Here is a 16,367-nt window from a genome sequence, read left to right on the forward strand (position 1 = left end):
CATTGATTTTACAAAAATCTACTAACACAGGAAAAGCTAACTCTTGCCTTCCAGTTTAGGTTATCGGGGGAAAATTAAAAATGTCTTTATTTAGACAATCATCTAAAATTCAAGACCGATCGTTAAAGTACCTCGTGTTCAGGAAGTGTTCGTAGTTATTGTTTTTCTTACTAAATGAGATCAGTTCAAAACATGCTACTTGCCCACCAGTTCAAAAGCCTTCAGTTCACGTTCAGAACAGTAACAGTGTCCGCGCTTACCAAGCTGTTTTTAAAGCCTAGGGAATTGTTAAGTTTTGTGAGTCACTTTGAAATAATTAATTTATAAAGGAATAATTAATTTACAAAATCGCAGAAATAATTGACTCTTGTCTCTCAGGTTAGGGTATCGGAGGAAAATCAAAATCTCATTATTTAGACAATCATCCCAAGTTCAAGACCGATTGGTAAAGAATCTCGTGTCTCTGTTCAGGAAGTGTTCGTGGTTATCGTTTTTCTTACTAAATGAGATCGCTTAGAAACACGCTACTTGCCTATAGTTCACAAGCCTCCATCTCACGGTTGGAAGGGTAACAGTTAACAGTGTCCGCGCCTGATAGAATCCTGCAAGTAACCACCTGCAGTTAGCTAGTTAACAAGGACGATTTGACCGAAGAAGCCACGACACGTCGCGATGTCTTCCTCGCAGTGGCCGCTAATTCCCAGGAGGAACGGAGGACACTGGAAACATCGCGGGTAAAAACTCAATTGCCCCTGCGGCGATCGCAAACCGGCACCGGCTCTAATGGGCCACGTTCCTCGGGGGGCAGCCGTTTGTACGGCACCGTGCGGGGGGAGAAGGGGGGAGGGGGAGGAGGCGTGATAGCCAAAATCGGCACCAAGGACTGGCCAGTATGTGGGACGGATTTCATAATCCTTCTGGACGGCCTTCGTGTACCGCTTCATGATCTCTCAGTAGTACCGGATGAACTGAATAAATTACGATGTGGAAGAGTTGTACAATGCGGAAACACTCTCATTTTATTATCTTGTATCTACGCCCGGATAGATTTTTTTCAATTTAAAAAATTATTAAATGACGTAGACTTTAGTTTAAAATGTTAATTTCTTGCACATTTACAGTTTGTTTTATTTTTAATTATGTATGTTGGTAAAAACCACCTTGTTGACCTTGTATATGGAGCGGGTACCGCATAGTAAATACGGTGTACGCGATTCCTGTTGCAACTAATGTCATGTGTTCGGAGTGTTGCACAGTTATAATGAAGGTTAATCTGCTATGTACCACGTACTGTGCCTGTTTAACCATGTACCATTGTTACAAATCCTGCCTGTTGCTAACACCGATGTCAACATGTTGTATCACACGTGTCATATTGTTTCAAGCGTTATTGCGTAATGTTTTTATATTGCAAGTTGGGATATAATTCAAATCAAGTACATCAGTATTGGTAAAGTCTACTGTATTACAAACACTATTGCTTCCTTATTTGTTGTCGTAGTTTTGTTGTTGTGATATTTGTCTCATTTAAAAGATTCCATTAATTCGCGCCCAAACGCTTCTATTTCTATTTTTTTCTTGTAGAGCCTTACTTTTTCTGACATCCCAATTAAAAATATCGGAAAAATTAAAAAGCGTCTGGACGTGTTTTAAAATTTTAATCTCCCATTTCCACGACTGACACTAGGAGTGTGAGAGTGTTTCCAATTTTGTTCTTATGGGACTAAAATTATGGTGGCCGCCGGGTATGACGTAAATTTGTTAAGCAGAGTTAAAAAGTCCCACTTGCAAACAAAAAGGCAGCATTCTCAGAAGGGCCATGATACCTCTAAACTTAGTTTTTAGGTACGCCACTGGGTAAATGTTGGCTCTTTTTGTGGATATGTGTGGTAAAACACAAACAACACTTTGTAAAACTTACTGTAACCAAATCAGGAATTACGCTTACAATATGAGTACTAAATCATTCTAAACCGCCATTTACTACTGAAGTAATATGATTAGGTAGTGATTTATTTCGCTCTGGCATACAATAATTACGTATTCCATATCACTAATGCCCAGTCCAGCAATATGCTTACGTCACGACACCAGAATTGGCATCAGTTCAAACATATAAAACAGTAAAGTCGTTGAATGAACTGCAGACCATGTTCAAATTATAACAGCGGTTCGATATTTAAATTGCAAATAGTGCGGAATCTTAAAACTCTTTACTTGGCAGTAAATAGTTAGTGTTTTAATACTACTGAGAATAGACACATTTAGGATGATGTATATAAACAGACAAATCCTAATTGGTGTGCTAGCTATTTTCATTGAAGAAACCTTCAGTCCTCCTTCAAGTGCTAGAATTGTCACAAACTGGATGATATATGTAAATAGACAAATCCTAAGTAATGGTTAACACACAGTCGGACGACCGATATTTCAATAGTGAACTGAATGAGGGAACGGAACCTTGGCAGTCCTCCTTCAAGTGCTAGAATTGTGGAACTGGACGGCCGGTAAAATCGGTCGTCCAAAATCGGTGCAAATCCTAAGTAATGGGTTAACCAGTATATGTGCTAACTATTTTCACTTTTGAAACCCCCAAGTGTTAGAATTGTCACAAATTGGAATGATATATCTAAATATACAAAACTTAAGTAATAGGTTGGCCTACTTGGTAGTATGTATTTTCATTTAAGACTACTCCTCCTCCAAGTGTTAGAATTGTCACAAACCGGATGATATATCTAAACAGACAAATCCTAAGTAATGGGTTAACTAGTCGGTGCTAGCTATTTTCATTGAAGAAACCTTCAGTCCTCCTTCAAGTGTTAGAATTGTCACAAACTGGATGATATATCTAAACAGACAAAATCCTAAGTAATGGGTTAACCTGTATATGTGCTAACTATTTTCACTTTTGAAACCCCCAAGTGTTAGAATTGTCACAAATTGGATGATATATCTAAATATACAAAACTTAAGTAATGGGTTGGCCACTTGGTAGTATGTATTTTCATTTAAGACTTCACTCCTCCTTCCAAGTGTTAGAATTGTCACAAACTGGATGATATATGTAAATAGACAAATCCTAAGTAATGGGTTAACTAGTCGGTGCTAGCTATTTTCATTGAAGAAACCTTCAGTCCTCCTTCAAGTGTTAGAATTGTCACAAACTGGATGATATATCTAAACAGACAAATCCTAAGTAATGGGTTAACCGGTATATGTGCTAACTATTTTCACTTTTGAAACCTTCAGTCCTCCTTGAAGTGCTAGAATTTGTCACAAACTGGATGATACAGTATATGTAAATAGACAAATCGTAAGTAATGGGTTAACTAGTAGGTGCTAGCTATTTTCATTGAAGAAACCTTCAGTCCTCCTTCAAGTGTTAGAATTGTCACAAACTGGATGATATATCTAAACAGACAAATCCTAAGTAATGGGTTAACCGGTATATGTGCTAACTATTTTCACTTTTGAAACCTTCAGTCCTCCTTGAAGTGCTAGAATTTTCACAAACTGGATGATACAGTATATGTAAATAGACAAATCGTAAGTAATGGGTTAACTAGTAGGTGCTAGCTATTTTCATTGAAGAAACCTTCAGTCCTCCTTGAAGTGCTAGAATTGTCACAAACTGGATGATATATCTAAATAGACAAATCCTAAGTAATGGGTTAACCGGTATATGTGCTAACTATTTTCACTTTTGAAACCTCCAAGTGTTAGAATTGTCACAAATTGGATGATATATCTAAATATACAAAACTTAAGTAATGGGTTAACCAGTCGGTGTGCTAACTATATTCACTTAAAAACCCTTCAAGAATTGTCACAAACTGGATGATATATGTAAGTAGACAAATCCTATGTAATGGGTTAACTAGTTGGTGTGTGCCAACTATTTTCAATTAAGAAACCTTCAGTCCTCCTTGAAGTGTTAGAATTGTCACAAACTGGGGAAACAAATTTATGCACGAAGGTGAATGTAAGAAGCTTATTGGCAAGCTTCCCATGCTCGGTGTTGTAATTACTCTAGCAAATTAATTACACGGATACGAAGGCCACGCTTGTGTGAAATTGTTTGGTAAAGCGAGACTGCCTGCGTGGTGGTAGGTTTAATCTTTCGCTACTCCATTTGGTATTTTGATAGAAAACACACTTGTGCATTTGCATTATAATATAGTTGGAATTACTGAACTTTTATTGCAAGTTATGTCGAAAATTAAGTAATAAAACCGAAGGAAAAGAATCATAATATTTCTTTTCAATATTTGGCCAACAATTGGTACGATTCCTTACCCTTATCTGGTGAAATGTGGGTTAATACCTCAATACTATTTATGATTAACAGTCGGGTGTACGGGTGGCTATCTTGAGTGTAACTCTATAACAAAAAAGTTAAACCTCGTGCACTTTTCTAACTTATTTGAGTTGTTTGGACACTTCTATAAATCAGAACAAAATTGCAAACTCCTTAGTAATCAAGGACCTAGCAGGCGAGTGATCCAAGGGGTCTGGACCCCAAAATTTTTCAATTATTTTTGAGTAAATGATTATTATTTTTAATTCAGTATTACTGACACATAGTGCTGAAAGATCGTTCTCAACTAAGAAACGGGTCAAGAACTGTTTAAGGAACAAAATGGGGCCTTACTCTCTGTCTACTACAAAAATGTCAATTGTCAGGATCCCCCAAAACTTTTTTCTGGATACGTTCTTGTTTGTAGTTTAAATATTTAAAAATTACATGCTTTATAAAACTCTCTGAAATGTGATTAGATGCGTATTCATTATAACTTATATTAAAATTGACACATTTCCCATAGCGCTACGACCAAAAATAATAGTGTAAAAGTCCATTAAATTTAACATTAATCTTGTAGGGAAAAGACAAAGATCCGTAATTTGACTAGAGCCGTCTACAAGTAACTGCTATCTTGTTGTGATGCCCTTTCTGAAGTCCGTTTGCACGTTAATAGATTTATCTGTTTGCTTTGTTAATCTATATTAAATTTCAAAAAGTACTCTCTCCCTCCGAAATCGTAGTTTTTAGAAAAATATTCTTCGTAGTCTATTAAGAGCGGTGTTTTCAGGTATGTTTTCTGTAAAGGAACCAAAGCGTGACGTAGAGGGTCTCTACCTGCCAGCTGCCGCGATGTGTGTGCATCGATTGTCCGTTTATCTAGTAGCTATTCAACAGCAATAGGGCTGTACTGCGCAAACTCTTGGCACGTTAATACATCGTTAATGTTCACCCGGCCTATTAAGAGGCTAGAATCAACTTAAAATTCACATTTTTCGGAATAGGTTTTAAAAATGCTCTGTTTTGTTGACGTGTATCTTCTATTGATCTTTAGCTTTTGAAAGATTAGTAAAATCCTTAATACCATATCAATCAAAATTTGTGATTTATAATTTTAAAAATATTTTAACGAGAAAGCTACCTGATACTAGCCTTGATGCAAAATCACAAACACCATTTAAAACTTCAAAAATATGAATTCTTTTTTAACATATCTTGAAGAAAAATGTACACATACTTCTGTCACACCAAAATCGTTAAGATCGTTTCAGATAATTCAGATTTTTTGTCTTTTGATCCTTTAAGAAAGTTTACAATTAAAAAAAAAAAAAACTTGTGCGCCAAAATTATACAATTTTGTCTCGCAAGCTTATACTTTTTACTTAATACTTTTTACATACACAAACAGCTCATTTCTGTTCAGCAATACAATTGTAGGATAATTAGACCTTGATAAAATCGAGTTTAGCGCTATTTTAAATGTAAGGATTTCTCAGGAAAATATGCTTTGACATAGGGAGACTAAAAGTACAAATTTCAAGTACAGATCAAGGTCTGTAATATACCTACTATTAATTTTACATTATTGAAATAATTAGTAGAAGAAAATCTATAATGATAATATGGTATTTATTCTTTTACTTTATTGTTAGTTTAAATATATTCATTATATTAAATATGAAATTAAAATTAGAAAATAATTAACATTATTAATTATAAAGATTCATTTTATTGTTATTATTCCCTTTTAATAGGAACGTGTTATTTGTTTCTAGTTTACTTTATTTAATTTCGTTACAATTACCAGTATTAGTAGTCGCATAAAGTTTTTAATAATTATTAGATATTGCTCAAGATATTATATCCAAAACACATAGGAGATATAGCGAATTTAATGTAAGGTAGTTAAAACATTTGATTCTGATGCAAAGTTGCAGAGCTTTTCTTGGTTTTATTTGTGACCCTACATGTCGTGCTTTATTATTTGGTTTGTTTGATTTGTTGGATGTTTGCTTTGTATCAATTTTACTATTTGGTCATTTCATTGTTTAATTCTAATATGTTACAACTTACAGTTAATGTTTCTTATTTTGTCACAGTTTCCCAGTTTGCGAGTATATACGAGTATTTGTTATTATTATTATTTTTCACTGTTGTTATATTTTTCTATATTTTTTGTTATTGTTGTTTAAATGTTGTCATTTTTTATATAATTTATATGTATCTTAGTTTTTCAGGTCAATCGAATTTAAGGCACATTATCAATTGTCTACCACACATTATTTATACACAACATTTCATAGTTTTTACTTTTTCTGGCAATTGTTATTGTTATTGCTTTTTGCGTTATTAGTCTATATGAATCTATAATATCGTATGTAAAATAATGCAATGCCGAATGAATAAATAAATAAAATCATGTATCGTAGTTCGTATATCTGGAATACGTTAGCTGCAACGACCGATAGGCAACTGCTCAGAAGTCTTCTCGTGACTTGCTAACAGTATCTAGTACTACCATGACTGGATCTGTTTTTGAATTTTCCCATGTAGTTCTAAGCCTCTGTGAGACAACAAGGCTTATAGCTTATGATACCTCAAGAAATATGAATGCAATACATCTAAAAGCCTGCAGAAATTTACAATATAGTTAAACACTGTCTCGTCAAACAATATTGGAAAAAGTGGCCCAACCGATTTCGGTGACTTTGGTGTCATTCATTTCGCCGATCATAATAAACAAATGGAAAAATCTGTAAATACAATTTCGTATTGGGGAGTTAGGTGTTTGTGTAACTTAAAGTTACATAGATGAATTAAAAACACAAAAATAAACTGGCCCCGCCCTAAGAATACGAGTATGTCTTACGAAAAGTCGAGACATAAAAATGGGGTTCATTGGAAACTCTTATACGGAAGACAACTTGCTCTAATCGTTTATGGATTCAGTTTAAAAATTGAAATTCTATCTCAATTATCATCCCGTTCCTTCCTACTTTATGAATCCTGGAAATTCGAGGACATGGACTAGGCATCAGGTAACTTACTTGGATTTCGGCATTCTAGTTTCAATTTCTTAAGAAAAACTTCATTAGAACTCTTTTTGTGAAGTACACATCTAAAATGGAGCATAACCAAATAGTTGGGTCACTGCTAACGACTTCGCAATAAGTACAGCCAAGATTGAAGGGAAGTTGTTTTTTTGGATTTAATGAATAGGTTCAATCAATGTAGATTCGCTGTAGCTAATAGCACGCAGATCGCCGATCATCTAAAGAGATTCCATGTAGCACAGAGAATTAAGTGAGAGACTCTGTATAATATTTCTGATCACACACTGTACTTACAACGGAACCACGGTTGCCTGTATAATGTTGCGTAATTTCACTGACATGATCTGTGAGCAAGATCCTGACTACACCTTGAGCAAAACTGAATCCTTTATACGTTTGTCGTATCTCGTTTAGCTTACTCGCAACTCTGGTACGGATTATAACACTGTTATATTTTTATTTGCAACCTTTATTAACCTTAAAACAAGTGTTTTTACGTATATTTCAAATAGTATCAAAATGTTCATACATACTTTCTCGTAGTTTGTAAAGTATGATAGTAAAATTCACAAAAGTCATAGTGAAAACGAAAGGCTGAATAAACTGAAAATTATTTGATACCTCATTTACTGTATAATATGAATAGGAAAATAAAATTATTGCTGCGGTGATTACATATAGTAAAAAGTAGAGAAATTGGTAAAAAGGCATAATTATATTTTATCCTATCGAAATAATGTACAAATATTTGAAGTTTGATGAATTGTGTGTTTTTTTTTTTTTTTTTTTTTTTTTTTTTTTTAGAGAGGAAAAAAAAATGCTTTTTTACGCACGTAGTGCCGGGCTCGATCTTGGCCTATGGATTTTTGGTCCATGTGGTTACCAAGACCCATACCGACTAAAACGTAAACCTCTCTTCACCCAGCCTTTGTCCCCCCGCGGGACTGCCGCTAGGTATTACTTCACGGGGGAAGGCATTTAAGCGATTTCGCTCTTCCTCTACTTTTGTGTGGAGAGTTCACTATTAGGCGTCTCGCCCTTCTGTCTCGCTCTTCCCTCCTTTTCTTTTCTTCCTTCCTTAGCTCTTCGATGACTTCCCTGGAGAAGTCCGTTGCTGCTTTCCATTTGGTTTCAGATGCGAGCATTTCTTTTACTAAGTTTTCTGGCGTAATCACCACATCACTTAATCTTTCAAGCTTTCGTCGCTGCAAGTCAAATCTCGGACATGTGAAAAACACATGCCTCGCGTCCTCCTCTATCCCTCGACACTTTGGGCACTCTGGTGAGTCCTCGTGTTTATACTTGTGTAAGTATTTACGGAAGCACCCGTGTCCCGTGAGTACCTGCGTCAGGTAGTAGCTAGGATATCCATGTTGGCGATTTATCCAATCTGCTAGACTCGGTATGAGCTGATGTGTCCATCTACCCTTTTCGGAGTTGTCCCAGTGGGCTTGCCAGTGCTCCAGACTCTTCTGTCTTTCTCTTTTTCTGCAGTCATCTACATTTTCTTGTTTATGGATTCTACACTGGTATAAGCTCCTGTATTCCTCTGCTAGAATCTCAATTGGCAGTATTCCCGAGATTACGTGTGCTGCATCCCTGGAGACGGTTCTGAACGCACTCGTAACTCTCAGTGCCATTTGTCGGCCTACAGGCTATATCATCCTCTGGCACTCCTGCAGTTTTAGTGCACTTGCCCAGATGGCAATGCCATAGGTCAGTATCGATGTAACTACTGACGCTAGCAGGGCTCGTCGTCTCGGTTTTTGTGTGTGTGTGTGTGTGTGTGTGTGTGTGTGTGTGTGTGTGTGTGTGTGTGTGTGTGTGTGTGTGTGTGTGTGTGTGTGTGTGTGTGTGTGTGTGTGTGTGTGCGTGTGTGTGTGTGTGTGCGTGTGTGTGTGTGTGTGTGTGTGTGTGTGTGTGTGTGTGTGTGTGTGTGTGTGTGTGTGTGTGTGTGTGTGTGTGTGTGTGTGTGTGTGTGTGTGTGTGTGTGTGTGTGTGTGTGTGTGTGTGTGTGTGTGTGTGTGTGTGTGTGTGTGTGTTGTGTGTGTGTGTGTGTGATTATTACAGTTTCGTAATACCGTATATTACAAATTTGTAATATTCCTCAATTTAAAAATTAATGAGAATGTATTTTTCTGTTTGTTGCTCTTACGTTATATGAAACAAAACATCTTGCAAAATTCAAGTACATTTCATGAGTAGTTTTTAAGGGAATAATGTTGTGAAGTATTGCTACTTAATAAAGTTCTACAAAACTCTTCCCAAAGGGTTTGTTTACAGATAGTATCATCCGCTTTAGTTTTAAGTCATAAAGGCTTAAGTTACTGTAAATTGGTAATATTTATTTCTTTTTGTAAAAATATGTCTAAATTAATTTGTTATCAACATTAAAAGTTAAAATAAATTAAAATAGAATACTTATTTTGTATAACGAATTTTCAGATTAATTCAAAATTACATTTGTTCATCCTACATATTTTATGTAAATCCCTCTGGAGCATTGATGTTTCGGAGTTGTTCATTAATTATAAGATATTTTATTTTATTTATAAAATAGTACGTGCTTTCCAATTAGTTATCTTATTAGGCCTGAAAGTTATCTCTAAATTATATTTCTCTATCTAATTTAATTAATATCAATTACAATTCACTACTTGTCGTATACAAAGTGACTTTCTTTTCTTCACAAAGAACCTTACAAGAGGTTAATATGCTGGGGCTTTGTTTGAATCTTGAAATTGAATTGCTTCCCAATCACAGACAAGTTGTGTTGTGTGCGTGTTGTGTTGTCCATGGCTCCAGACAAAGTGTGGGGGGGGGGGTGACGTAAGGACACGGCGCAGGTGTCTGGGGTAGGCCTACGACTGTTAACAAACAGAACTATTAAAGTATCAAAGGAAGACCCCACGCACCTACAGTCCGTCAACAGTTTGTAGACAAGAATAGAAGAACATAAACAGTTGCAGGTTCTTGTGAGGGAAACAGTTAAATTGTCACTACTTACTGTACCTATATTATTATCTTTTACAACCGTGAAGAATTTATTTAAATAACCGCTCATTACAATTATATCTTGCTCTTTGCACTGATAGTTATGTACATAAAATCCTTAGTTAAGTGCAAAGCGTTTCGTTAAAACAAGAATAAATCTCGAAACCCGCTATTACAGTAGAGATGAGGTAATAAGGGGTTGTAATTATCTACGGAATGACTTGTAATACCATTATGTATTGCTGTCACAATGAAATTAAATATACTTATCATATCACGTTACAAAGTACTTCAATTCATCATAGAGCTGTGTTAAAGCGTGTTTGTAAATATATAAAAACCTCTTGTCCTATCAAATAACGAGTGATCAGAAATGTTTTACAGATTTCTAGAGAGATTTAATTTAAATTTACATTAATTTTAAGTTATTAACGAGACTACTTTTTGTGCATTATAATATCACAAATCTGGATTGCAGAAAAGTCTTAACAAGAATTCCGTCTTTATTTTCGAACTTATAGTTATTTATAACAACACTTAAAGTTAGCTACGTAACTCCAAGTTTTTTAGTGACATATTTGGATTAGGTTAGTTCTAAGTTAGGGAGCTGTCTATTATTCTGAGCTCGCAAGATTAGCTAAATATTTTTTTTTAAGATGTGTGGATTAGATTATCATATAAATCATAATTTAGAATTATCCTCAAAATGGATACCGGTACCACTCAAAATCCGCACGAAGTATTTATCTAAATCTTCAAAACAAAGGTTCTGGCCTTACATATGATTGGCATGATTCATTGCCCCAGGAGAACTAGAACAAACGAACGGACGGATTGTCCTGTTACTTTTTGGCCCCAAAATCTATTTAGGGCTTTGGAACAAGGACACTATTAATATTTGTATCAAGATTTATCGCAGAGATGGACGGACGCAGACACGATTTCAAGAAACCCCTTTTCGGCCGTTAATGGGTTATAAAAGCAAATTTAAATTTAAAACTTTTAACATTTGGCTTTTGAGTGAGCATTTTGGAAAAGACAAAAACGCGAGATAAACAAATTAGCAAACAATCATTCCGATACATTATCCGATTTTGTTTTCGTTTCTCATGAAGTTACCAACAAATGTCATGAAATCGTGGAAGATAGGTCGTCAGGTATTCTGTCCTTTTTAATCTTTAGAATAAGAAATTTGACTTACTAGTAAAATGGTTTTATTCTAGAAACTTTGTCCAAGGCATATATCCTTTTTTTTCTAAAACGGTCTAACTGCAAAATGAATTATGGACCCCAAGATTCAGTTGAACGATTTTGCCTAACTTTTAAGATAGATTTTGTCAGCATGTATCGTATTGGCCAACTTAATAACTTATACCGGTACCAGAATATGTGCCTATTTTGCAGAAAAAGTCCTGCTGAAGGATGTTGGCTAAACTTTGTCAATATGAGCTTACGTCTGTCAATCTGGTATTCGAAATTTGGAACAGCGTGGTCATTAAATGGGAACCAATCCAATCCTCGTCTTAATGGAACGAACCGACCTCCAGAGACTGGCAGAAGCACAGGTTACCGGACAACTAAATCAGATAATTAAAGCACTGTTATGTGGTTCCCAGGTCCAAGCCGGGCTGTGGGAGCTATAGGCAGGCAATAATTGGCATCTAGACCGGAAGTCAAGATCTCCCGCCTCGACACTACCCGGGGAGGCGGCAGTAGACCTGTAATTCAATGGACAACACTAGAGAACCGTGCGCCTATTTTAGCTGGGAGCATCTAATTCCGAATCCTAAAAGAGGAATGCAGTTTCAGGGTTTCATATGTTCACATACAGGAATGTCCTTTCGTACTATTTACAAAGTTCTACAGTAACACTAAAGCCTTCAGAGTTCAACGGATGATCCGAATGTCGCTACCTCAACTGGATGGAGATCCGGATTGGTTATGTTTGATGTATTCAAGCTCAATCCTCAAAATAATCAATTTCTCCAACAAGAATACGCCAGATGCGTAGAAGCCGACATTTGTATGTTCAGAAAACTCCACTCAGGTGATTTAATGTTGAAATTGAGAAATTGAAGTGATATTTCGAGGTCTCATCAAACTCCATGGCATTGTGGATTGTTAGAGTAAGAGTCCGAATGTACCTTGGGTCAGTGACGATGCATCCCACTCATGCACCAACATTTTCATACTGACCCAAATGATGATTTTTGTGTCCGCCCGAGATTGCTTAGTTCTATGAATGCTCCTACTCTATAGTAGAGAACAGGGTACAGCTAAAGACATGCGTAGTGACAAGTAGGTCTAATAGAATATAATTAAAGTCCAACAGTTGTAAGTACTGCACATAGCTTGGATGAGTTCATTAGCCAGTCAACCTTTTGCTAGATGGCGGCCATTCGCATTTGAGCAGGATTTTAACTCGACTAATTCCCAATATATTATTAGTTATAAATAAATGTTATTCTTGTAATTTTTCGATATCCGTACAATTCGAAGATGGTTGCCATTCAAAGTTTGTATAAAGAATGGTTATGTATAAATTAGTATGCATTATAGCTCAAAACATAAAAGGTTCTACTATTGTAATTTTGGTTTTTGGGGGGAGGGGTCATGATCGGAGAAAATGCAAAATATATCCTGGAAATTCCGTTATTTGGGCCATTGCTATATATTGTTAATGTATTGTGGACTATATGTCATATTTATTGTCCTCTATACATTTTTAGAAAGCCTACAAAAATCATCCTGTAAATCTGTAATCATCCTTTCCTTGAAAAAATTGAAGGGAACTTTAGGAGAACTTTGTCAGAAGCCTTTTTTAAATTCGTTAGTATGGTTTGATAAGTATATTTATATATTTAAGAATGCTAACGTTTGCAGCTGTTTCTACGTTGGAATAAAACGTAAATTCATATTTTTATATTATTTAAGATTGCAGCTGCATCTATGTTCTTTGTCAGTCTGTGATGAAGTCACGTGGAAGGACGTGCTCTGCAGCGGCGACGAACAAAAGCGGGCCAACACAACGCCTTGTGGCATTCCATAGCACAATAGCCTTTAAAATTGTCCCACAAGCTATTCCACAGTGAATTCCGCATTCGTGGTGAAGTGCTGTAATCCAGTTACTTAGAGGAATGTTGTTTGAGACGTTTTATGAAGATATTATCACACGTCATCCAACTATTGTCCATCCTTGTCTCATATTGTCTCCAGTCAATATGACTTAATCAGTGAACTGTGAAATGTTCTGTTTCCCCGGAGAGTGCGTCTCGAGCTTTGATTAATAGTGAGGGATGTAAACTTTGACAATGAACTCCAACGAAATTTGATTAATGATCAATAAAAACCATGTTTACTAGGGCTTGTCAAACATGCCTAGATACGCTTGATGGTGCAAGGTACGTGTTATTGACAAAATTATACAAATACAAATATAATTCTGAGTGTATATTAAAGTATATATCTCACACTTTAACTAGTAATTGAACTGTACATACCCTTTTTCAAAATTAGTCGACCTTAGAGATTACACACCACGTCTTCGCATATTCTACAATTAAATTATTTCTTTTAGATATCTAAGTATCTTCATCAGGCTAAATATTAAGTTAATTGTTATAATTTAATTCTCCATCCTGAGGAGAAAAGTAAATTTAACTGAAAATATCAATAGCAGTAACCTGCTTTAATAAAGGTAAAAATTATTTAACCAATATGAAACATTTCGTTTCTTCACAAAACTTGACATAACACTGATTCATAAGATGTCCGTTATAGAGTAAGTAATTAGTGAAATGGTGTAATGAAACTGTAGCCCCTTGAAATTGCACAATCGTGTCTTACTTCATTTCTGAAGTCTATTCAGTGTATAAATGCTAACAACTTTATCGTACAGACAAAAAACCCACGATAATTTTAATAATAAATAATAGTATTAAATTATTATTGTTTAATAATTCTATTAATCAGGTAATAATTATTTTATTTATTTTTATTATTAGATAGTTAATTTTATTTTGTAAATATGACATTTTACTAAAATAATATCAAAATAAAATTATATAGTTATGTTTTATTTATAATCTCTGCTTATTTGATTTTTCCGTTTTCTATGTCGTTTCATTTCCCTTTCATTTCTTAATAATCTATTTTAACTTCTATTCAAAATTCATTTACATTTTTTAATGATTTTTAAATAACCAATATCTTTCTTTTTAGTACATAATATATCCTATTTAATTACACATTCCACATGAAATGTCGATATTTCTTTTAAATGTTTTGTATCATAAACCCTGATAGCTTTTATTAGGATATATCTAGGTATTATGGAGTTTCTGACTTCACCCAGCAATGTGACCATGGAAATGTGATAGTTCTCTGAAGCTCCTGAGTTCTAATTTCTAATATAGATCATGGAGTTGCTAACATGGAAATGTGATAGTTCCTAAATTCCTGTTGTTCCTAAATTCTTAGTAATTCATGTATTAGATCATGCTGCTCCTGACTTTAGTTCCCTCATGCTTCTGAGTTATGGGTTCATAATATTATAGATCATACTACTGATGACTTTAAATTTCTGGTGTTCCTGAGTACTTCGTTAATAATATTTTAGACCTTTTAGTTGCTGACGGTTATACTGATATCTAGTCTAGATGTCCGCGAGGTGATCGTGGAAGTGTGATATTTCTCTGGTGTCCCCGAGTTCTTCGTTGGTAATGCTATAGATTAAGGAGGTGCTGACGGTTTTACTGATTACAGGTCGGGATGTCCGCGAGGTGACCGTGGAAGTGTGATATTTCTCTGGTGTCCCCGAGTTCTTCGTTGGTAATGCTATAGATTAAGGAGGTGCTGACGGTTTTACTGATTACAGGTCGGGATGTCCGCGAGGTGACCGTGGAAGTGTGATATTTCTCTGGTGTCCCCGAGTTCTTTGTTGGTAATGCTATAGATTAAGGAGGTGCTGACGGTTTTACTGATTACAGGTCGGGATGTCCGCGAGGATGACCGTGGAAGTGTGATATTTCTCTGGTGTCCCCGAGTTCTTTGTTGGTAATGCTATAGATTAAGGAGGTGCTGACGGTTTTACTGATTACAGGTCGGGATGTCCGCGAGGTGACCGTGGAAGTGTGATATTTCTCTGGTGTCCCCGAGTTCTTTGTTGGTAATGCTATAGATTAAGGAGGTGCTGACGGTTTTACTGATTACAGGTCGGGATGTCCGCGAGATGACCGTGGAAGTGTGATATTTCTCTGGTGTCCCCGAGTTCTTTGTTGGTAATGCTATAGATTAAGGAGGTGCTGACGGTTTTACTGATTACAGGTCGGGATTTCCGCGAGATGACCGTGGAAGTGTGATATTTCTCTGGTGTCCCCGAGTTCTTCGTTGGTAATGCTATAGATTAAGGAGGTGCTGACTACTGATTACAGGTCGGGATGTCCACGAGGTGACCGTGGAAGTGTGATAGCTCTCTGGTGTACCTGAGTTCTTAGGTTAATAATATTATAGATTAAGGAGGTGCTGACGGTTCTACTTATTCCAGGTCGGGATGTCCGCGAGGTGACCGTGGCAGCATGATGGATCTACTGCTGCTCCGCATCAGCAATAGCCTCAGCCCGGGCCCGGCATCATGCTGAAGCATCTGAGGTCAGCATTTCTGAACTAATTGTACAGTGGTAAATAAACCATTTGAATAGTCTGATTATTATAATGTTTAAATGTGTAAACCTACAGCACGTGCGAGAAGAGTCAAATCTAGTTTAATTTTTAAAGGGCAGGATGCGTCGTACTGGTTCGACGAGAGAACAAACAATAACAACAATACAAATTTCTTACATTTGAACTAAATGTATTGTTTCGAAACAACAATAGTCCATTCAGACTACCATACAGCATCCCACGCGTGCACAATTTATCAATTGCGCAATACATTAAAAATATATAATTAGAAACTGAAACGATTTTTAGCCAAAGTAAATTAGTCAGAGAGGTTTATGTAGTGCTAGAAGGAAAGG

The 16,367-nt window shown here is 35.9% G+C and overlaps 1 protein-coding gene across 1 annotated transcript in view; it reads left to right on the forward strand.

Moving 5' to 3' along the window:
* LOC124366032 overlaps positions 1-16,367 on the forward strand; it is a 64,833-nt gene that overhangs the window by 12,778 nt on the left and 35,688 nt on the right. The window contains exon 2 of the mRNA XM_046822236.1: positions 15,896-15,999. Coding sequence (XP_046678192.1) covers positions 15,983-15,999 — 17 coding nt within the window. The 5' untranslated portion in view covers positions 15,896-15,982. The remainder of the gene's footprint in view (positions 1-15,895; positions 16,000-16,367) is intronic.

The sequence above is a fragment of the Homalodisca vitripennis genome, chromosome 7, assembly GCF_021130785.1.
Source record: "Homalodisca vitripennis isolate AUS2020 chromosome 7, UT_GWSS_2.1, whole genome shotgun sequence".
Taxonomy (NCBI): domain Eukaryota; kingdom Metazoa; phylum Arthropoda; class Insecta; order Hemiptera; family Cicadellidae; genus Homalodisca; species Homalodisca vitripennis.